This window comes from Mastigoproctus giganteus, chromosome 7 (assembly GCF_048544385.1).
Source record: "Mastigoproctus giganteus isolate SK-2022 chromosome 7, ASM4854438v1, whole genome shotgun sequence".
NCBI classification, from domain to species: Eukaryota; Metazoa; Arthropoda; class Arachnida; order Uropygi; family Thelyphonidae; genus Mastigoproctus; species Mastigoproctus giganteus.
The window spans coordinates 29,055,252-29,080,219 of record NC_143581.1 but is presented as its reverse complement, the minus strand read 5'-3'; the positions used below and the strand labels follow the sequence as shown (position 1 = coordinate 29,080,219).

The window sequence follows — 24,968 nt, the reverse complement described above, 5'->3', positions numbered from 1 at the left end:
TTTGACATAACGCAATCGTTTCATTTGATGGAGTCGATAGCTTTAAAATGAATAGCAAAACAGCATTAAAACGTTTCCCACGCCAACTTGAGAAATTTTCCCACGCTCAGTGAAATTTTCTCGCACGCTAATTTAATTGCAGTACAGTGACTTGTTACGTAGTTCCGAGATCAACATTTTAAAAAATGACCAAGTATATTGCTTGTAATATTTGCGTTATATGCATTTATCCGAAGTCTAGTCATCACTCAGTAGAGTATTAGACATCGTGCCTAACGGAAAGTTTACTTAAATATTGTATCGTAATTAATTCAACCAACGCAGTTACATTTTCGAAGAGCTAATAATGACTGATAGGAATGAAAAAGCAACAACGTCTGGGCGCAGTACGAAGACTATAAATGTAAGAAAAAGACTGAATTTGAAAATTAAATTAGACGTTTTGAAGCGAATCGATTCCGGTCAACGACAAACTGATGTGTGCCATAATTTAGGGCTTGCAACTTTAACTGTAAGAACAATTATAAAAAAATAAAGAATTAATTTTTGCAGCGGGAAAGATAGCTGTTCCACTGCAAGCAACTAGGACTAGGCCGGCTATTAGGATTGAAATGGAAAGACTAATTTTATTGAAGATAATATTCCAATGCAGAATTCAGTTAAGTTAAATATTAAAAGAGAGAGAGAGAGAGATTAGCCAATATGATGATCTGAAGAAAACTCGCCTAAAAAAAAAAAAAAAAAATGTGGAACCATTTAAAACTGGTAAGGGCTGGTTGAATAGATTTAAAATCCAGGGAGACGCCGCAAGTGCAGATCATGGAGCCGAAACTTTCAAAAAAGAACTTTTGTTAAAATTATTGAAGAGGGGTATTATGTGTTATACTTCTCAAGTTTTTAACATAGCTGAAGCAGGACTTTTGTGGAAACGAATGCCTAAAAGAAGTTTCATATTGAAAGAAGAAAAAAACATGCCAGGTTTCAAAGTGGCGAAGGATCGGTTGACTTTATTGTTGGTTGTAACGCTGCGGGGGATTTAAAATTAATACCCCTTTTAGTTTATTTGGAAGAGGGCCAAAGTTCAACTCAAAATCCACACATTTTTCATGATTAAATTCATTAATTCAATTAAATTCATTATTTTAATTGGAATTTTAAATTTACTTTTGATACGCAAGTAGTTACCACATAATTATACGTATGCAATGCAGAATATTTTATATGTGCAAATATTTGAATATTAAATATTTTGACCGACATTTGTGCATCTTTTCATTACTGTTTATTATTCATTAGGAAATATCCTATGGCACCGACCGCAGCTCATAAATACGTATGTTACCTTATGGGAAAGCGACGCTCGCTTAGCGCTGATTCACTTAGCGCTCTGTTTTTCCGGAACGAATGATCAGCGTTAAGCGGGGGTCACCTGTATATGTATTTTTGTGTTTGTAAATGTGTCGGCTTTCAAGAAATAGAAAGATCCCAATACAACTTTTGTAATTGTTGTTATTTTTTTTTTTTTTAGGAGCATTAGCAACTAAGGCAATATTGCTCCGGGGATATGCGGTGGTCATTAGTGGTCATTCCCTGACCTTTCTGCATCCTCCATATTTGGTGGTCACGGGTTGACCCCGGTCTAATCAAGAAGCATGTGCTATGCACTGCTGCTCCAGCCCACCTGGCTACGGAGGCACCTGTAATTGTAGTGTTGCATGTTGAATCACTACCCTTTTGTAAGTATGCATATGCAGTTGCAGCAACAAATTGCATCACCCTCTTAAAGTTTAATATTTCCTTAATAACTCCCTCTACAGGTCAAATTATGTCATTTCAATATACTATTACATCTAAAATTAGTGTGATATTGTATCATCATTCTGTTATATTAAGTGTGATATTGCTTCATCATTCTGTAATATTCAAGTGGTATGTCATAATTCTTTTATTAGAATAGTGGTTGCTACTGCACCATCTTGTTTATAAAAGCAACTGCCTTCTGATACCCATCTTCACTTCCTATTTGGCATGGAATATACAGTCAGTCCTCATATAGCATGATAGTTGTGTTCCTAGAAACCTGCGTGCAATGCAAAATTGTGCAATATAAACAACAGGCCCTATGGGAAAAATACGGTTAGGTGCCGACCACCCAAGATTGAACACGCATTTGTAACCAAAACATTACTAAACACAATAAATTATCGTAATAAAATACTTATGTATTTTATTACAACTATTACGTAATAAAATATTGCTAATGCTTTTGCTTCTATCGTAAGCAAACTTGTTTTTTGTTTGATTTTCTATCGAAACAGATGACAGCCGTTCCATCTCTTCCAATTCTTTGTGCCTTAATCTAATGGGTTTTAATTACACTTTGAGTTTTTCCTGCTATGAAAGTTGTTTTTATTTTCTCTGCATTCTTTGTAATTCTTGGCATTACCTCATTTAGGGCTGTAGCACGTGCAATATCACATGGTCTTTCATTTCACTCAAAGCATTTCACAATTTCATATTTTTTCTCTATCGACAGAGGCGCACTGGCCATAAGCCTTACTGCAGAAACCCCGGTGGGCCGGAGGCCAGTGTTATTTTGGCCATAAACGCTAGTATGAGGCCACTACAAATTTTCCCAGGTAAGAATTTTTGACCTAGTCCGCCTCTGTTTATCGATATTGCTTTTCTTTTTCTCTCTGAATCTGTAGTGTCTTCACTAGGATGCTTCCTTTTCACACCTTTTAAGTATTTTACTCATTTTTAGGGAATAAAGCACAATTACAAAATGAGGAGGCACACTTGATACACATAAACAAAGCTGCACGCATGTAGCAACTGAATAAACAACACCGTAAATGCAAAGACACACTATGAACATCTCACTAGCTTACATTTTACTAAAGCACATTTCTCGGGGTTACTACCATAAAACAATAAAAACAATTTCCAGTTGTTTTCCTGCTAGTGGAATCTATTATAAACTGATAGTAAACTCAATCTAATTGCATTTGCAATAATACTGATAGCTGGAATTGTGTGGGTTTTTACATTATTATGATTAAATGTGTTTCCTCTTCACTGATATAAAAAACATAAATACATTTTCAGAATCTTCTCTTCATTCCTATTGTGTTGTGTTCAGTTGGGGTGATTCTGCGTTCAACTGCCATTTCTTGTAAACACAAAGGCGAATCATGCATAAGTGAATTCAGTTCGTGTTATATATGATATCGTTCCCCTATTTATAAATCGTGTATGATTGAATTTGTGTAAACATGTAAACATGTGTTATATGAGGACTGACTGTACTAAGTTAATACCATGGAAGCAAAGTATATTGCTCTTGATGGGAAGGGCTTCCTTTGTTGCAAAAGTTGGTTGTAATCAATCTACTTTGTCAAGGTTACTTAAAAAGAAATGTGAGTCTGGAGATATCAAAAGAAAATCTGGAACCGGACTGAAATAGAAAAGTGCTGCAGCACAGAGCAGAGTTTGAACCAGCTATGATCATTGTGCAAGTTCCACAGACAGGAAGGAAAGTAATAGGGTAAATGCAAGTAACAGTGACAGAACTGTCTGGTGAAGACTTATGACGAGTGGTCCAAAAGCATATCAACCTTGTAAGACCCCCCCCCCCTTCTTGACAAAATCCATGAGGAAAAAAATGACTAACCTTGGCTAAAGAACATGAGCAGTTGAGCAATGGGAATCTGAAATTCTCTGATAAATCCAAATTTAATCTCCACAGATTAGATGGTAAATGCTACATTTGGTGTAGATCTAATAAACCTCATCACCCTAACTGTATTCAATCAGGGTGATGAGCCTGATGGTTTTGGATGTATAATAAGCACAGGAGTAGAGAGAATACATTTTTTAAATGGAACTGTTCATGATGACTACTACATGAAAATTTTAAAGGAGACTCTTCTGCCTGTCATCATGGACCTCATTCAAGAAACAGAAAATTGTTTTCCAAGGTGCAGGCCATCTGCACCTTGCCACACTGCACACCAGGTTAGTACAACATCATTACATAATCATTTAATACAATTTCTAATATGCTAATTTTAAGTTGTTTGAAACACTTGACTGTTTTATCAATTTTTTTTTTAGGTGAAGAAGTTCATACAAAACTGCATTATTTGATACTTATCATGGCCAGGAAACAATCATGATTTTAACCCAATTGAAAACTGCTGGAGTGTTATGTGACAGCAAATTGCTGATAAAAAGCCAGCAATGCACAAATCTCATGACTTATTCATATAAATAATGCTAATTGCAGAGGAAATTAACATTAACAGTGCAGTTATGGTTAAAATGAAATTCAATTTCTTATGAAAATTCTTGGAGTCACTACTTTGTTCAAAGCTTGTAAAAGAAAGTTGAAGCAGCTTGGTATTCTGGCATGGTAGAGCATTTAGTACAAATTATCGCCAAAAAGTCACAAAGAGTGAATTTTTGAACAATTAAACGGGCCACAGTTGGCATTGTGAAATTGGCCACAGTTGGCATCTCTCACTGATGATTCACTGATTTGGCTCAAGATTAATTTCAAGCAATTAGCAAAAGCAATGAACCATCAACAGTTTGTAAAGCTACTCACAGAAAAATAAGTTGCTCTGAAATTTGGAGCAAGTAAAATGACATTTCATATGACATATTAAACATAAAGACTGAAGTTGAACAGTGTTCATAAGTATTTTTGAACAACAAGTGTCATTTTTAATTAATTATCACAAAAAGAAAAACATTTATGTAGTGCAAATTGTACAAGGAAAATTGTTCAATTTGGAAAATCGAGCCCAAGGCAGTGGAGGTCCAAGTTAGCGTGTGTGTGTGTGTATGTGTGCATGCGTGCGTGCGTGCATGCATGTGCGTGTAACTGTGCACTAAAAAGGCCAACTGCTAATAGTTTAACAACTGACATTATTAACTTGGCAGCAGTACTGCCCAGTTTTGTAACACGAGTGATTTTGGTGGTCTGGAAAATCCCAAACTTAAATATTTGAAAAAAAAAAAAAGTTTAATATTTTAAATTGTGCTAATATCACACTAATGTTTGATGTTTCACCAGTAGATTGCAATACTTATGAAGTTTTTTTTTATATTTTTGATAATAATTCAAAATTTATAAATGCTGTGTTTCAGAAATCCTCAGTTTTAATGATATAAAAATTTAATGATATACATATTAATTATGATTGAAATTTTAAAAATGTGGGTACCATAAAACAGAAACATGAAACTACTGAATAATGCCAAATTTAAAAATATGGTTACATCTATTGTGCTAAAATGTGTCATTATTCCAGCACAATAAATTTTTATAATATTTCATAAAAGACTGAAATTAACATGGAAATATAACAGTATATTATTATTTCGGGGCTTAGAGGGAAACAGGTATCCTTTGTGTTATCAGACACTCAGCCTAAAACACTGATGGATCCAATATCTCTCTATTACGTAATAACTACGTAAGATTTAGGAGAAGTCCGGTTGGCCTGCCTCCCTAAAATCCACTCATGCACACCTTCTTGATGGTAAGCCCTGTTACGTCACTTAGTTGGCAACAAACGTGTAGAGTGGTTCTCTTCAAGACGCCTGGTCAGCGTGAAGAAGAAAAGACCAAACCCTCCAGCATATGACAGCATGACAAAAGAAATGGCCCTCAATCCCCAGCAGCTTTCACTCTCCCTCTTACGGCAGTGAGAGGATCAGAGTGGAAGCAGAGGGTGCTAAGAATCTCTGGGTATGACCAGGCTGCCATGCATGGAAACTGAATGTGGCCTGTTATAACGTAAGATCACTCATCGGTGAAGACAGAATATTAGAGCTGGAAAAGGAATTAGAAAATGTGAATTGGAATATCATCGGTTTGGCTGAAACAAGAAGAAGAAATGAATCACTTATAAGTTTATCAAGTGGAAATCTGCTGTACACCAATGGAAACAGTGAAAGGAGTGAAGGTGGATTTGGGTTTCTGGTCCATAAAGATTTAAAAAACAACATTTTGGAATTGAAAAGTACATCACCAAGGGTGTCAAGACTAATACTCAAGATTTCTAAGAGGTACAAGCTAAAGGTTATAATGATTTATGCACCAACATCGAGCTATGATGATGAAGAGGTTGAAGAAATGTACACCGAAATTGAGAGTCTTCTAGATGAGCAGAAAACCCACTACACTATTATTATGGGGGACTTCAATGCTAAGGTTGGAAAAAGGCAAAACAGCGCAGAAAGAGGAACTATAGGAAACTTTGGAATTGGTGAAAGAAATAAAAGAAGTGAAAGACTTGTGGAATTTGCAGAATCTCAAGGACTGTCAGTAATGAACACTTTTTTCAAGAAAAGGGTGAACAGAAAGTGGACATGGAAGAGTCCAAATGCACTAATGAAATCGACTTCATCCTCACTAACAAAAGATATATTGTGAATGATGTTACCGTCCTGAATAAGGTAAATGTTGGAAGTGATCACGGAATGGTAAGATGTACACTTGATATAGATGTAGGAAAGGAAAGGAAAAAACTGACTTGAGTAAATAATACAAAGGTCTTTGAGATAACAGAGGAGGAGAAAAAGCAGTATGTACTGGAACTTAAGAACAAGTTTGAGCTTCTGCAGACTGCTCAGGACCAAGATATCGACAAGGAATACTACAACTTTCTGAAAGTGATAAAGCCCAAGAAACCTATAGGGAAAAAAAATCCAAAGAAGAAAAAATTAGTCAAGAAACACTTGTCATGATGAACCGAAGATGACAAATGAAGAGCAAGAAAAACACTGACAGGGAGAAAATTGAGTATACTGAGTTATGCAAAGCCATTAGAAAGAGACTCAGAGAGGACATAAGAAGATTTAACACAAGAAAAGTAGAACAAGCATTAAGGGAAAACAAAGGATTTAAATCAGCAGCCATGAGCAGTAATACAGAAAGACAAATGATACTGAAACTGAAGAATAGCGATGGTGTACTTATAAACAACAGAGAAGGCATAATTCAAATAGCAGAAGACTACTATAGAGAATTATACAAGGAGCGAGGGAATGATGCCAGCAGTGGGGAAGATGGATTGCAAAGTAGCAACACATACGACATACCCGATTTTCTTCCTGATGAGGTAGAACATGCATTGAAGAAAATGAAGAATCAGAAAGCCCCGGGGGAAGATGAAGTTACTGTACAGTTGTTAAAATTGGGAGGAAAAGACATAACACAAAAACTGGCAAGGCTCTTCACAAAGTGCATTAGAAAAGGTGTGATGCCTAAGCAGTGGAATAATGCAATCATAGTTTTGCTGCATAAGAAAGGAGATAAATCAGAAATTGGAAATTATAGACCAATTAGCTTGTTATCCCACATCTACAAGTTGTTCACAAGGGTCATTACTAACAGATTAGAAAGAATATTTGATGAGAATCAACCGAAAGAGCAAGCTGGCTTTAGGCCAGGATTAGCATTAGCATTAGTAAAGGCATTTGATGCAAGAAAGCAAGCTTATGCAGCATCAGCCAAAAAAAAAAAAAAAAAAACCACTCCCACTTCACCCCTCTGTTCGTTCAAAATACCTGTCCAGCTGAGCCTTAAACTTATTTAGGCTATCAACGTCCACGACAAGGGATGGAAGTCTGTTCCACCAACCAACCACTCGCTGGCTAAAGGCAAATTTCCGCACGTCTATCCTACATCTTTCTTTCCTCAATTTGAATTTATGCCCTCTCAGGTGATTATTCTGAGCTAGAGGAAGAATCCCACCAGCATTGAGCATGCTCAAACCATTCAATGCTTTATACTACACCTCTATCAGATCACCTCGCTGGTGCCTAGTCTCCAGACACTGTAATTTGCAAATCTTAAGCCTTTCTTCGTAAGAGCACCCCTTTGTTCCATTCACTAATCTTGTTGCCCTTCTCTGTACTCATTCCAGCAGCTCTACATCCTTCTTGAAATGAGGCCTCCAGGCCTGTATACAGTACTCTAGGTGTGGCCTGACCATTGCCTTATACAAGGGAATAATCACCTCCTTATCCCTGCTAGGATTCTCAACTATGGATCACCTTCACGTAATATCACAGCTAATGGAGAAAGCAAATGAATATAAAACACCATTATGCCTGGCATTTGTGGATTATGAAAAGGCATTTGATTCCATACAGCATAAGGCAATGTTTCGGGCACTGGAAAGACAAGGCATAGATACCCCATATATTATGATTTTGAAGAAAATATATGAGAGTGCTACATCCTTTATTAGACTAGACAAAGACAGTAGCAAATTTAAAATCGAGAAAGGAGTTCGACAAGGAGACACAATATCTCCAAAGCTGTTTACTGCTGTCCTTGAGGAAGCTTTCAGAAGATTAGAAAGGAGAAAGGTCGCAGAAAGGAGTCAATGTGAACGGAGAGTACCTAAACCATTTACGATTTGCAGATGACATTGTGGTCATAAGCCACAGTCCCAAAGAATTAGAGGAAAATCTTAATCAGTTATGCACAGTTAGTAAGGATTTTGGACTAAAGATGAATATGGCTAAGACAAAAGTAATGATGAACAAGTATGCCACAGAAAGGGAAATAATGATTGAAGGAGCAGTAATTGAAAAGGTGGAGTCATATACTTATCTGGGACAAGTTATTAGCTGTAATAATGATAAATGGCTGGAAGTCAAGAGAAGAATAAATTTTGGATGGATAGCATTCAGGAAATATAGTCACATACTGAAGAGCAATATCCCAGTTTGTCTGAAACGTAAAATAATGAACCAATGTATACTCCCCACCATGACTTATGGAAGTGAAACTTGGGCACTCGCCAAAAGTATGGAAGAGAAGCTGAGAACTACACAGCGAAGAATGGAACGAATTATATTGGGAATCAGACTGTTAGATAAGAAGAGAAACACATGGATTAGGCAGCAAACTCAAGTAAAGGACATTCTTATAAAAACTAAAGAACTAAAATGATCTTGGGCAGGACACATAGCTCGAAGACATAATGACAGAAGGACTAAGAAAATAATAGAATGGTACCCAAGAGGAGCTAGAAGAAAACCTGGAAGACAAAGGCGGAGATGGATAGATGAAATTCATGAGTTTTTGGGTAGTAAATGGATGGCCAGTGCTCAAAACAGAAGGAACTGGAAAGTTGCTGGAGAGGCCTTCATCCTGCAGTGGATTGAAAATGGCTGATGATGATGATGATATTATTATTTCTGCTTGTATGTATGTCACTGACAAAGAATCCAGGCGTTGTATAGAATACTTGGAAAAAGTATGAAATTAATTTTTTTTTAATCACCCTATGATACTGTTATATAAGTGAGTCACAGTTCCTAGCTTCTACATAAGGAACATAAGGGAAATGCTAACCCCCACATCTTGCTGTAAACAAATAAGAAGAGATATGAATAACAACTTAAGTGAATCAGTTTTTGATTTTTAGGGACATATGGGGAAGGTGATACTTCTCCCATACGCCCTTGCATAAAAGTTAGGAACTGTGATTCAGACACGTAAATGATATTGTTATTCAAGTGAATCGTAGTTCTCAACTTTTATACAAGGGTATATTACACCCCCACCCATACTCACTGCTAAGTGATTGCGTAACAAATAAATACATGGGCTGTGTTTGGGTAGCTAAGAATAAGTACAGGTGCATGTATACTTGCATGTACACCAATGCTAGGAGTTTGGTAAATAAATTTGATGAATTTGAGGTGTTGGTCAAAATGTCAAAGGCAGATATTGTTGGGATATCAGAGACATGGTGTCACACAGATATAAGGAATGCAGAAATGGAATTTGGGGAGTGCAATGTGTACAGGAAGGATAGACAGGATAGGAAGGGAGTTATGCTATTACTTAAGAGACACATAAAATCCAAGGAAATACAGCCAGTCGACATGGGTGAACAGAGCAGTATTGAGTCAGTTTGGTGTGACATAAGCACTGGGAAAGAAAAATTGAGAGTAGGAGTGCGTTATAGGCCTAATGACTCTAATCAGCATAATAAACAACTGTACAGAGAAATAGAGTGGGCCAGTAAATCAGATTGTCTTATAATGGGGAATTTAAATTTCCCAGATACTGACTTGAATTTGTGGGTTGGTCACTCACACTCTAGCAAGGCTTTTGTGGATTTATTGGATAACTGTTTTCTGTAGCAGCATGTTCGAGAGGCAACCAGAGAGAGTAATACTCTTGATCTAATTATCAGCAGTGATTATTCGTGCATTAAGAATTTGCAGATAAAGGAACCACTAGGTGGTAGTGATCACAGTGTACCGATGTGGGATTTACTTAAAGATGTAATTACCATCAGGTGTAAAGGGACGGGTTTTTGCTTTCGTAAAGGTGACTACAGTGGTCTCAGACAGTTTTTAAATTCTGTACGGTGGGACCAACTGATGATATTACCAACAGCAAATTCTAAATGGGAAGCATTCAAGGAATTAATCGTGGAAGCTACTAGGCTTTTCATACTGATTAAGAAATACTGTTCAAGGTTTAGGCCTAAATGGATGCCAGATGAACTGATGAGACTCGTGACAGAGTAGAAAAATGCATATAAATTATCAGGCAACACAGAAGCCTGTGGTAGATATAAGCTAGTCTGTAATGAAGTTGCAAAGGAGATTAGGCAAGCGAAGGCAGATTATGAGAAATCTTTGGCAAAGGATACTAAGAAAAACAGCAAGGACTTCTTTACTTATAAACTCTAGAAGGAAGGAAGGAAAGAGATTAATCACATTGGTCCACTTGGTTCAACTGTTGATGATCCTGCTCAGATAGCTGACAAACTGAATGAGTATTCTGCATCTACATTCACACATGAGGAATTCTTTAGCGAAGTTTAGGACAGAAGCTTATTAAACTCTAACAGAGAGTTTAATGATTTTGTAATAACTGAGAGTAAAGTGAAGGAGAAATTGTTGAAGTTAAACAAGAAAGGAACCTGGGGTGGATGGGATCTATCCAGTTATATTAAAGGAGGTGGCAAAGGAAGTAAGCAAACCCTTAGCCATAATTATGAGAGCACCCTTGGGCTCAGGGGAAGCCCCCACGGACTGCAGATGTGCAAATGTATCCTCAATTCACAAAGGAGGTGGCGCCTCCATAGCCATGAGGGCAGGAGCAGCAGTACATAGCACATGCTTCTTGATTAGACCAGGGTTCAAGCCCATCACCCCGGAGCAATATGGCCTTAGTTGCTAATGCTCCTAAAAACCAAATAACAAACAAACAAACAAACAAAAGAGGATCAAAAGGTGACACGAGTTAAAGAAGTATTGCAGGATCATCTAGACAAGACTGCAGTAATAATTCGGACACAGTATAGGTATGTTAAGGGAAGGTCTTGTCTGACCAATCTGATTGGATACTATGATGTGGTTACAAAGGAACTGGATGCAAAAAATAATTTTGATATCATATACCAGGAGTGGCCAACTTAATTTGTGATGCGATCTAATTTTTTTCTTCAAAATGTGCTGCGATCTACCATCACAAAAATTTCATTGCACAAGGTGCACAAATCGAGGGATGACTGTATATTTAAAATTCATTGTGATCGACTCGTTGGCCACCCCTCTCATGTACTTTTATTTCAGGAAAGCTTTTGATACTGTTGCACATGGAAGACTACTTTACAAATTGGAGCAGTATGTTATTAAGGGCAAGTTACTACAATGGATAAAAGGGTGGTTTAGTGGGAGATGACAGAGAGTGTTAATTTGAGAGAGTACTAAAGTATTCCTTCAGAATCATAGATTGAACCAACTGAGCTGGAGGAGATTGGGAAATTGACCAGGATAATGATGACCAAGAGCCACCAATGCCACCCAAAGTCAGCCATTGAGAAACTGACCGCAACTCAGAAAGACAGAGGGAGGGGTTTGCCTGACCTCACTGAACAAGAGAAGAAAGCAATTAAGAATATAAGGATTACTTCCAGAAAAACACAGTGCCAACCAACAAGCCATAAGGAAAATAAACAAACTGTCCACACCATTCAATCTTAACAAGGAAATCCCACTCATGCAGACAGCAGAAACAAAGACAAAGATGGGTGAAGAAGGCACTCCATGAGAGATACTACAAAGACCTACATCAAGACTACATAGATAAGATAGCTGACAAGCAGAGTCTTCTGCAAGACTGAAGGATAGGTGTTCACCATTCAAGACCAGGTAATCAACACCAGCAACTACAGGAAATACATTGCCGACACATGTTGAAGATGCCACCTGGCCCCAGAAACAATCTAGCACATCACCACGGGATGCAGGGTGATCATCCAGAGAGAGTATACTCAGAGACATGACTAGGTCATTGGAACAAAACAGCAGAAGCCAGTGTAAAAATACCAGCCTATCAAAAGGTATTGATTGAAGGAAGTATACTGTATTACAAGTATGAACCTCAGGCGGTACTAGAAACCCCTTCTCACAAATTACACTGCGACCATGCCATAATAGCAAACAACACAATCCTGCACAAAAGACTGGATATAACCCTTATCGAAAAGAAGGAAATGGCTACCTATCTGATTTACATGGAAGTCCCTAACACCAGCAACCTCCAATAAACCTACAAGGAAAAGATAAGGAAGTACACAGACCTAAGACAGAAAGTCAAAGAAATGTGCCATGTAGAACAAGTAATGACCATCCCGATCACTGTATCAATCAAAAGCATAATTAAAAAATAACAACTTTAAGAAAAAGATTTAATTCATAACGATCTTTTAAAATTTGGCTAATTCAGAAGATAAAAATAACAAATTAAGCTGAAAAGTCATGCAATTACAAAAAAAAATAAATCTTTCTATTTAAGAAAAAATATAATAATTGAACACTCATTCTATAAATATGTCTATTTAGAGAATTGGCGTTTTAAACACCACACCTCAGAAATATATAAATAATTCTCAACTAACCTGCAAAGTCCTGCATTACCATCAAGAACTTCTTTGCCACAAATATCATCCATAAGTCCACCACTAATTTCCTTCTGCTCCATCACTTGACATTTATCTTTAATTTCCATTCCTTCAGGAGGCTCCACATTGTAAGAAATATTACTTATCTGTGAAAAATGAATTTGTCTTATATCACATCTGCATATTTCTCCATGTACTCTAATATAAAAAAGGCATACATTTTTTTGGCAAGAATAACAGGCAATATAATACAATTTTGAAAACTAAATTAAGAAATTTATCCCCATACTTTCCAATGCCTTGTGGATCTCTACATTATGCACTACTTTTATGAGGGTGGTACAAAGTTTTTCACTGCAGATGGTGGGAATACTGCTCTCAGTTCCTGACACCATGCCTTCTATTCACTTTTTTTCTTTAATTTTTTTTTATGAAAATCCCAAGAACAGAAGGTATTAGAACCTATGGTACTTAGTACAGTGCTTGGGTTGAAGGGTTGAAGGTCGAGAAGATATTTGTTGACATTAGACTTGAATTTTTGTAGATTGTAATTTTCAGGAAATATGTATGAAGGGAAGTATGGAAGGGTATGAAGAAAAAGGAAAAGGAAAGTTGCATGTATCAGAAGCAGTACAAGTTACTCTGAACATAAAAAATTACTACATCAACAAATTTCTATTGAAGGAGAAAGTGAAACTGGTTGAAACGCTCCACAAGTTAAGTGTCCAAAATAGAGATCTCATCACATGCACATGTGTATGACTGAAAAAATATTTTCCATGAAGAAGTTGCTAACCTACTGCATGCTCATGCACAGATCTGAATTCATTGTGTTCAGGAACTGATTTTGGAAAAAAATTTGGAATTACAATGCATGACACTGTATCAAAAGCATGTTAGAAGTGTAAAGGCAATGATTCAGGGGCACAAAATGCATGTTAGAAGTGCAAAGGTAATGATTAAGGGCACTTACTGTTCAAGAAAGTTATGCATGGTAGGTCCCAAAAATGCTGATGTTTGAACAGAGGGCAAAACATATTGTGGTTTCTGCCAAACATCTGAACCTGTTTGAAATGCAGAGAAATACATTTCAACAGCAAACAGTGGCTAGACATAAGTATGCTACTTACTCATATCTAGCCACTAGAATCAAAGAAGGCCAGTATAGAATGATGCCACAAAGGGTCTCCCACCCACCCAAAAAAACTCAAGATACATCCTTCAGCTGGCAAGAGCCTTTTGGGATTCATTTCTTGTCAATTTTCTGCCACCTCATGCAACATTAATGATCAGTACTTCAGAAACTTTCTTCATAATTATGTGCATACTACAGTAGTTTGCAGGAAAAAGCCTGGGGAATTATAAAAGAGAATCATTCTGCTGTACAATAAAGTATGTCCACATGTGGAAAATTTGACAACAGTGGCAACCTTGAGCTAGAAGATAATGAAACATTCTCCTTACACTCTGGATTTAGTCCCCAGTGATCGTCTTTTGTTTTGGCTAGTTGAGATCAGTGCCTTGCAATAGTGATTGCAAAAATGTGTCAGTGTAAAGAAACAATATCCTGAAAAAGAGTAATAAGTTTGGTGGTTCTGGTATGTATGGTTTTTTTTTTTTTTTTTTTTTGTAAAAAATAAAGGTTCAGTGAACCTTGAACCACACTCTTATGTGGCCTTCAATAAAAAGAGCTGCCTTAAAAAAATTTTGGTTTTTAACCTGTAAAATTAAAAAAAATAAACAAATAATTCATTAATCGTGTTTAGTCAAAAAGAAAGCAAATTATTTTTATAAATATGATCATATAATACAAGATCAGCAATGATATCCCTTACTGAAAATGAATTCCACTGAATTCTTACTGAAAAATGAATTCCAAACCAGACATGTCTTGAGACACAAAAGGGTATATGCTAGACATGATGTTTAGAATTAGGAAGCTGACAATTTTCTAGTGACAGCAAAAGGAATTCATCTTAAGTGACTAACAATACATAAGGGAGATTTTCTTATTTATTTATCCTAAAGTAACATACACTTGACAGTTTTATGTACAGAATGATGACACTCATGATTATATACATCAATGAACAGTTATATGAATTAGTGCAATACTTACAGAACTCAACATGAAGGTATGGAAAGCTCAGTATGAGAGCACTAACCATTACAGAAAATAAATATATTTTTTTCTATTTGGATCGAAAAAAATGGCACTACATCAAATAAACAGCACCTCCTAATTTGTGTTTAATCAATAAAATACTGTGGTAACATAAGTGGTAATAAATATATAAATATATTTATATATATTTACTTACTATGCAAGTAAGAGCTTCCAAAGGCTCAATATATCCGACGTTATATTAACATTTAAGAATATACAAAGGAATTTACCTTTATTCTGTTGTTGTTGTTATTTGGTTTTTAGGAGCATTAGCAACTAAGGCCATATTGCTCCGGGGATATGCAGTGGTCATTCCCTGACCTTTCCGCATCCTCCGTATTTGGTGGTCATGGGCTCAAACCCCGGTCTAGTCAAGAAGCGTGTGCTATGCACTGCTGCTCCTACCCAGCTGGCTACGGAGGCACCCTTTATTCTGTCTCATAGGAATTCTTATCCTACTCTTCTATAATGCTGAGGAATTAAAGAATGATAATTTAAAACTCAAATTGTGTTCCTCACCTTCTGCATGTGAATGATTCAATAGCCCAGGATCACAGCGTTAAAAATATACGTTAAAATTATGATAATAAAATTATAAATTTAGTGGATTATAATTTTATCATAATTTTAATGTATATTTTTAATGCTGTGATTTTTCTGACATAATGGCTTCCATCACTAGAAGTTGTATTTGATTTTTCTGGGGTCGGGTTGAGATCTTCAGCTGCAATCCTGGGGTACTGAATCATTCATGGGATGAAGGTGAGGAACACATTTTGAGTTTTAAATTATCATTTAAATTATCAATTAAATTATCGTTTTAAATTATCAATTCATCGGTATTATAGGAAAGTAGGATAAGAATTCCTATGAGACAGAATAAAGGTAAATTCCTTTGTATATTCTTAAAAAAATATATTTACTTACATATATAAATATATATATATAAATTGATCAGATTAATGTCATGAAATTATTGGTTAAACATTACATCAGTCTGTAAAATGGTTAATACTTCTATTGTACTTAATACACTCTTACTGTTGCAATTATATTAAAATATATTTATTACCTGCAGTAATAAATATATTTTTTATTTTTGGACAGAAAAAAATGGCACTACATCAAATAAACAGTACCTCCTAACTTATATTTAATCAATAAAATTCTGTGGTGACTCCTTGTGAAGTTGGAGAGTACTTGGCACGGACAACTGTGCAATTGTGGAAAAAAATAAATTATATTCTGTTAAAGGTTTTGTTGCCTCAAAGAAATGGCAGTACCTATATCAATACGTAAATCAGTGCATTACTAAAGTAACTGAATGAGAATATGATTTGTGATCCTTTCCTTCTAATTTCAATAGCAGAGATAGTACAATACTAAGACATGTCTTTTGAGGTTGAGGGATATCTCTTTCTTCAAATAATGAAGATTTCCTTATTAGAAGGAGAGTAATGATAATTTGACATACACAAAATACACATCCTATGAGGCTAAAGAGCACTACCTGGGATAGTATTAATGTTATCATTCTGTAATCTAATGTAGTCTAGCCCAAAGGCTGCAAGTTTAAGAATTTGGACAGCCTTTTATTGGTCAATTATGGCTATGAAGCATCATTTTATTGTTTATCACCAGCTTATTATTATTTTGCTGGATGAATCACTGTGAATCATAAGAACCCATTATCGCAGGGTTCTTAACCATTCTTTTCTATGCATGTTTTTTTTTTTTATGTAGTAATACATCTGATTCATAAGATTCTCAATAGGTACGCCTGAGCTAACAGAACAGTATCTGGAAGCTATAAATTTAAAATTTTCTGTTTATACTCCGGCACGACAACCAAGTCAGTAGAGTTTACAATAAATTGTCAATACAAATATTTATCGTATTTAGTAGTCACGGGGTTGAACTTCGGTCCACTCATGGAACGCGTGCTATGCACTCTCGCTCCTGACCACTCGGCTACGTCAGGCCTATACACATTCCTTAAACTTAACATTTTTAATTTCCAAAATTAGAAAGAAATTTGTTCATTTGTATATCTACAATGAAAGGCATGCTTATCAGCTGATCAGGAATAAATTTGTTGAAATTGGTAATCCAATTAATTAGCTTTGAATAAGCTACCTAAAATAATCAGAGACTCTAATTTATAAACAAAATAACAGCTACTGAAAATTACGCACACAGAGAGTTGGCTTTGCATTAGCAACACCTACCTAATACCTCATGGGACCACCTTTTACTTGTAATACAGCCCTTACATATCTCGGCAGACTCCACAAGGTGTTGCAGGATGTCCTGTGGTAGTGCTACCCATGCATTGCATGATGTGTCCAGTAAGGCACACATTGCCAGCTGGATGGATTTAGCATTGAATGTCCTTCCAGTAGGTCCCACACAACTGGGTTGAGATCAGGTGAGTTGGGCAGCCTTGGGAAGCCAAAGAATTCAATTCATTGTCATGTTCCTGAAACCAGTTAGCAACCCACCGGGCCTTGTGGCATGCTGCACTGTCTTGTTGATAGATGCCAGAGTTGTCTGGATATGCTGTCATCACAAAGAGGTGTACTTGACCGGCAACAATAGAAAGTCACGATTCCCAGTGAGCCATAGATAATGACCACAGATTATCAGTGACCAGAGGACCCAGGGCATGCCACAAAACAAACACCAACAGTGCATCCAGATTCTATGGCCTCGAGTTGCTTTCTCCAAATGCAGAAATGCCCATCAGCACAATGCAGTTGGAAATGGCATTCATTCAGAATAGGCAACAGATTAAATACACATGGGAGTACTGTTAATGCAAAGCAAACTAGGTGAGTTAATGCAAAACCAACTCAATATACAAGCTTATACTGTTCATACAAGCTAATGTCCAGCATACAGTCCATATGGATATTGTTCTTGCTATTCACATGTTGTACTGGGTGGCTAGGTGGGCCACTGTGTGATGTCGCTACTGTGTTACAAGAGACACATGACACTCATCAAGGGCATCGATCACACATGGCTGTCCTACATGTGACCTTTTACTAGTTGTTCGACAGCTGTTGAGCCAGTCACAGTAGACTTGCAAAACCACAGAATGGGAGCATTTAACCATGTTGGCTGTTGTCAAGATACTGGTACACTTTGCCCCAAAATCACTGCACATTCAAAGATGGAAAGATCAGGATCCATTTTCCCACAAACACTGAAAAACTGATCACTACATGTGAATTACAATCAGCTGTTCCCAACTCTGAGCTTTCACCAGCACCATAGATCAGTCCATTCATATACATATGAGTGTTGTTAACGCAAATCCCGTGTTTACTGATTTTTCATTATAAAACTGGGTAGATCCTAACATTAATTCTTGTTACATGAGTGCAGTGGTCCTTGGATATTCATATTAATATCTGAATAATTTTACTGACTTAAATTACTTACATCTAGCAGCCTTTGTAGATCAGCAGGTTCTTTATCCCTAAGGTAGAAGAGACAGTTTCGAGGATGGTGGGCATGTAAACCCAATTTTGAACAAAACTCAGAAACTCCACATTTCTATAAAATAGAGTTAATTAGAAAGTGCAAGTTTTATTGATGAATTTATATTAGTTACTCTTTATCACTTCCACTAAAATATTAATATACATTTTATGATTTATACTGATGTTTCAGATGCCATTCTGATTCTTTTTTCTAAAAGAGAAATGGAAATTCAATGCAACTGAATTATTTCACTTTGAGAAAGGGAGGGGAAAGCACAGCTTCTAAAACATCAGTATATTTATTTTAAAAAAAAATTCAAGCTTAATCTCACAATATTTACAGTAAAAATAGGCTTTGTGAATTAAAACCGAATTGTGCAAAATTCTGTACCTAGTCAGTCAAAAAGTTGTAGCAAATATTAGAAATTAAATGGAATAAACAAATTTCATTTGGTTTGGGGTTAGGTGGAGTAGAGTTGGTTGTTTGGGCAGGAGTTTTATAGTGCAGCAGCACTTTGGGTTATACTGTGCCAAAACCTATGGACAAAAGTTTACAAATTCACAAAATTAAATGGAATAAACAAATTTGATTTGGTTTGGGATTGGGTGGAGTAGAGTTGGTTGTTTTGGCAGGAGTTTTATAGTGCTGCAGCAGCACTTTGGGTAATACTGCGCCAAAACCTATGGACAAAGAAGTTTACAAATTCATTTTAACTACTTAAGGCAGCTAGTATACATATCAGTTAATAATAGGCTGTGCTCTTTTTAGGGCACACTGTTAACACCTCTTAAACTCAATTACCAATATATCAAAATATACACAGTACTCCGCAGAGGTGTATTGCTAAAAAAAATAGTACTGGAACGCTCGATCTCCAGAAGACTATATGATAATGGCACATAGACCGTACAGTAACTGAACCAGACTTCAGACTTACGGTTCATAGAACAACCAGTTCTAGCATTCAGCTCATGGCAAATCAAAATGCAGCATTCACGCATCACAGTATATCTCATTAGTTGAATCTCTTTATCTAATACATGTACTTTAGTAAGAAACGTTCAAGTTTCAATGCGAAATTTATATTTTTGTTTTTAAATAAATTTTTAAAGAAATCTATTAATTTTAAAGATTACTCAATATATATATATTTTTAGTAGCAATGGGTAAAATAGATATTTCTCCCTTTCCTTTGATTATGCCATTGTTTCATAATATTAGGTGTATAAATTTAATGATTTTCTATTATGACATTTAAAAAAAAGTACTGGAATGTTGTTCCGGTGCGTTCCGGCCCGAATACACCACTGGTAGTCCATAATTCGTGGTACAACCAGCAAGAGGCTGATTCTTCATGAAAAAATAAGTCGAAATTGCAGAATAAAATTTTTTCATAAGAGGCTTTGTTTTTGAGAAAATTGACTTTAAATATTAGTTGAGTATGCGTGCACTTGACTAAGACACCAACCACTCTTTACTCTTCTGTTTACAGTGTCCAGTGCATACTTTAACATAGGGTATATAAATTAAAATGAGACACGATATTTCCTTTTGATAATTTCCTTTTATTAGTTTCAGAATTGTTGAAAATGTTGCCCATTTTGTTGCATACAAAGCAGGACTCTTTTCACTAGATTAGATTATCTTGAAGCCTTTCCAGTGTGTTTCGAGTTTTTAATGTTTCGAACACCAGTAAAATCCTTTCCTTCAATTGTACAAGACTGATGATGTCTTTGGAATACATGATTGCTTTGACATGACCCCATAAGTAAATGTTTAAAGGTGTCAAATCCGGCGACCGCGATGGCCAAGCGATTATTCCGCCCTGACTGATCCAACATTCGCATCGCCCATTTAAAAAGTTCCTCACTTCTTGAGTAAAACGAGCTGAGGCACCATCGTGCTGGAAAATCATAGTTCTTTTAGTATCCAGAGGGATACATTTTCTAATAGTTCGGGTAACTCATTGCATAAGAAGTGTAAGTACAATGCACCCCTTAAATTATCTTGAAGGAAATAAGGTCCCATAATTTCGTTACCGATTATACACGCTCAGATATTCATGCCCAGACATTATACACACGCCCACTTTATACATGTTCCACCTTTTTTGAAAATGCATTTCAACAATAACGTGAGGATTTTCAAGTGCCCACCAATGCGTATTATGTACGTTGAAAATTCTGTGTCATGTAAATTTGGACTCATCAGTCCATAAAATTTGTGATAAAAATTGTGGATGCATACCAATGGCAGAAACTATTCATGGAACAAAATCACAAGCTTTTAGTCCTTGCACTCTCTGGACATGAAACGGATGCATCCTGTTCTCACATAGTACACGAATAATTGTTGACCTGCTAATGTTATGCCAAGAAGAAAGATTTCTCATACTAAGACGAGGATTATTATTGACATCCGTCATAATTTCTTCTTCTGTATGATTAGGCAGTCATCAATTAAGTCTGCGATTTTGATTGTACCACAAATTACGGACCACCCTGTATAAATACCAATTCACATGTGTTGTCATCCTAAGGCTCATAGCTAGCCCAAAATAAAAACAAAACAATAATTCAGTCAAACAAATTATAAAAGCAAAATATCAGTAAAAATTATAGATAATAATCAAAAAGGAAAGAAACTGTTTTGTTTCAGCATTAGCAGTGGCAAATGATGCAAAAAAGCAAGCTTATACAATATCAGCCAAAAAAAAAACCATGACACATCCCATTTCACCTATTCATTCCCTCCAATAGTTTGTCTAGTTTTTCCTTGAATTTATTTAAACTATTAACCATCTACAACAACAGATGGAAGTTTGTTTCGACAATCAACCACCCGTTGACTAAAGGCAAACTTCTGCACATCTATTCTGCAACTGTCCTTCTCAATTTGAATTTGTGTCCCCCTCAAGTGTGTTATCTGACCAGGAGGAAGAATCCATTCAAAGCCTTAAACACCTCAATCAGATCACCTTGCAGGTGTCTAGTCTTCAGACTCTGCAATTTCCAGAACTGAAGCCTTTCTTGGTAAGAGCACCCCTTTGTTCCCCTCACCAATCTCGTTGCCGTTCTCTGTACTTGTTCCAGCAGTCTACATTCTTCCTAAATTGAGGCCTCCAGATCTGTATGCAGTACTCAAGATGTGGCCTGACAATTGCCTTATACAATGGGATAATCATCTCCTTATCCCTGCTAGAAAAAATCTTGTATATCATTGACAACACCCCATGAGCTGCCCTGGAAGCCTGTCAACACTGCTCAGAGAACTTCATATCTGACTACACAACTATTTCCAGGTCGTTTTTATTTTCCACTACCCTGAGTGTACTGTACAGCTGGTATGTTCCTCTGAGGTTACTGCAGTTCTCTGCATTTATCAATGTTAAATCCATATGCAGTACTCTGCATTTATCAATGTTAAACCTCAATTGCCATTTCTCAGCCCATCTGCCTAACTTTTCTAGATCCTGTAACAATAGCATCTGTCATTAACTACCTCTGCCAACCTATGAATCATCTGCAAAGTTGGACATTAAGCCTGATGTGCCTTCATCAATATTGTTGATAAATATAGAAAACAAATATGGGTCAACCAAACCCTGGGGGACTACATTAATAACATTAGTCCATGAATGGGCAATGTCCATTGATTACCACTCTCTGTCTGCAACCAATGAACCATCCCTTTATCCATAGCAGCAACTTGCCCTTGATGCCACGCTGCTCGAATCTGTACAGCAGTCTTTTATGTGCAAAAGTATCAAAAGCTTTCCTGAAATCCAAGTATATAATATCAAAATTATTTTTTTGCATGCAGTTCCTTTGTGACCACATCATATAACTGATCAAATTAGGCAAACAAGATTTCCCCTTAACAAACCCATGCTATGTTTAAAGTTTAATTGCAGTATTGTCTAGATGAATTTGCCTTACTTCTTTTACCAGTGACTCCATTATTTTCCCTGGAACAGAAGTTAAACTAACAGGTCTGTAATTGCTCGAATCCCCTTTGATCCCTCTTTGCGAATTGGGGATAAATTTGCACCTCTGCAGTCCATGGGGACCTCCCCTGAATTCAAGAATACTCTCATAATTATTGTTAATGTTTGCTTAATTCCTTCGCTAGCTCCCTTATATTCATATTTTGCTCCAAATGGAAAGAAATTAAACTGAGCAAAAATTTGTCTGTTATTCCCTATTATAGCTTAATGGTTATGTTAACCATTACTGAAGTATAATAAGAATGTGTGAGATAACAAGACATTGTGAACAACAATGCACTACTGTTAAAATTAACAGTAAAGCTTACGACTCATCTTTCATCCCATTATTTTCTTTGGTCTCTTTGTTCTTTTATCATTCACCTATTAAAACATTATTGACTCCTAAGAATTAAACTATCTCATTCACATGGAATGAATAACAACAGAGGTACCTTGATATCTTATTTTTTTGACAAGAAAATTACTTCTAAAGGATAAGATGATCATTAACAGCAATTGAATTCTGGATAGCTTTATAACAACATGACATGCCAATTACCTGTCCCATTTTGAAGGGCTTACTGCATCCACTGCAAAAATCATGTTGGCACTGAATACATCTGAAATGCATGCAACCACCCTTTGCCAAAGAATATTTGAAGTGGCAATTAGGACAATCTGCAATAATAAAAAATTATCTTAAATGGTACAGATCAATAATGATAGAAGAAAAATAACATAAAATCCAGGACTTTAATTAATTAATAATGCAAAACAAAGCTAAAATAGGTTAGGAGGAATTTCATAAGGAAATAGCATAAACTGTAAAACCAGTTTAAAGCATTTGTTATATTTTACTTTAGCTTACCTATTCCATTCTCAGTGAGATGCTTGGCAAGTCCAGCTGCTTGGATCTCAGGATCATTGGCCTCTTTCCATTCTAGAAACTGCTCACATGTAATACCTTCATGTTGTTTCTCCCACTGTAAAATTATATCGAATTCAAAAAAAAATTTACAATAATTCAATAACTGCAAATTCTAGAAATAAGAAGGTTGGATAACAATGTGTGTTTTCAATAATACAGAATGGTTAGTTGATTTTTTTTTTATTTGGGGGAGAGTGATTGGCATGGGGACTACTTTGATTATGATATACCAATTCATATGGTTTTTACTGTGAATCACACATAAGACTTTTCAATCCATACATGTTGTATGAGCTGAAAAGTATAACGCATTGTGGGGGAATTTTACTCCCTCCATCTGAAATCAACTAATTACATTCACTGACTGAAGATGCCTTTTATCTACTGTCTGACAGTATTTTAACATAAAGATTTTACCAACCAAGTGACAATGACAAGCCATTGTACCATAGTGGAGCCGACCGGGCTAGCTAGGTGGGTAAAGTGCCTGCCTGGCAACCCAAAGGTCGTGGGTTTAAATCCCGCCTCGGTCTTGGATATTAAGATGGTGCCGTACTATCTGGTTGGATCTCACAGCCACAATACATGAAGGAAACAGGGAAAAAACTGGTTCCTTTGTGTATTGCTCACATCATACGATAAAAAAAAAAAAAAAAACCATAGTGGAGGACTACACAGAATAGACTACACTACAGCTATTTATCAAAATTACTGTAGTTACCATGAAGAAAGTTGAGGTTATGTTTACTAATGAGTTACAAGATATATGAATAAAAAAATCTCTGGGAAGGGTGGAAGGATTATTGCTGCACCTCTTTCTGAGTTGATCAAGTCATCTGTATTTTGACATGTCACAACAACAGGATGCTACAAAAAGGATTCATATTCAAATCTTTCCAAATGGATGATAAGTGTCAAATGTACTCAGCTGCAAAGGCTTGGGTCAGGACAAGCATCTGATCATAAAATAATTCCAAAATTTTAATGATTGCCAGCAAACTCTTAAACTATATGGAATTAACTATACAGAATAAACTCAAGTAACTTAGGGCAAAAGCCACATGTACAAAGCAATGAGCAAACTACGTTTAATATTAGTATTAGCCATATAGTGCAAAAAAGCCACAGGCTTTTTACTGCACTGGCCAAAATAAAAAAAAGCCCCCTTTTTATGCACTGTATTTGCTACTTAATGCATTCATTTTCCTGTTTCCAAGTTGCCTTAATATTGCACTACTCTAAATAAAAGAACAGCTCCAATGGAAAAGTATAATGCTTTTTATTTAAAATGTATGCGATTACCCAAGCCACAGTTTCAACTCTTAGAGGAGTCTAATTAATGACTAAGCAGACACTATGAAGGCCTGAACAAACCACTGGCAAGCTACATCCACAATATACGATGCAAGACAGTACAGAAGGTAAAAAAATAAACTCAAG

At 36.2% G+C, this 24,968-nt stretch overlaps 1 protein-coding gene across 4 annotated transcripts in view; it reads right to left on the bottom strand.

Annotated features, from left to right (window-relative positions):
* Nucleotides 1-24,968, bottom strand: part of LUBEL (Linear Ubiquitin E3 ligase) — a 215,769-nt gene that overhangs the window by 7,151 nt on the left and 183,650 nt on the right. For all 4 annotated transcript variants that reach the window (XM_090377589.1, XM_090377590.1, XM_090377588.1 and 1 more), the window contains 4 exons: nt 23,469-23,583; nt 23,160-23,278; nt 18,571-18,684; nt 12,954-13,102 (listed from right to left, as the gene is read on the bottom strand). In XM_090377589.1, the coding sequence (XP_090233715.1) occupies nt 12,954-13,102; nt 18,571-18,684; nt 23,160-23,278; nt 23,469-23,583 (497 nt within the window). The remainder of the gene's footprint in view (nt 1-12,953; nt 13,103-18,570; nt 18,685-23,159; nt 23,279-23,468; nt 23,584-24,968) is intronic.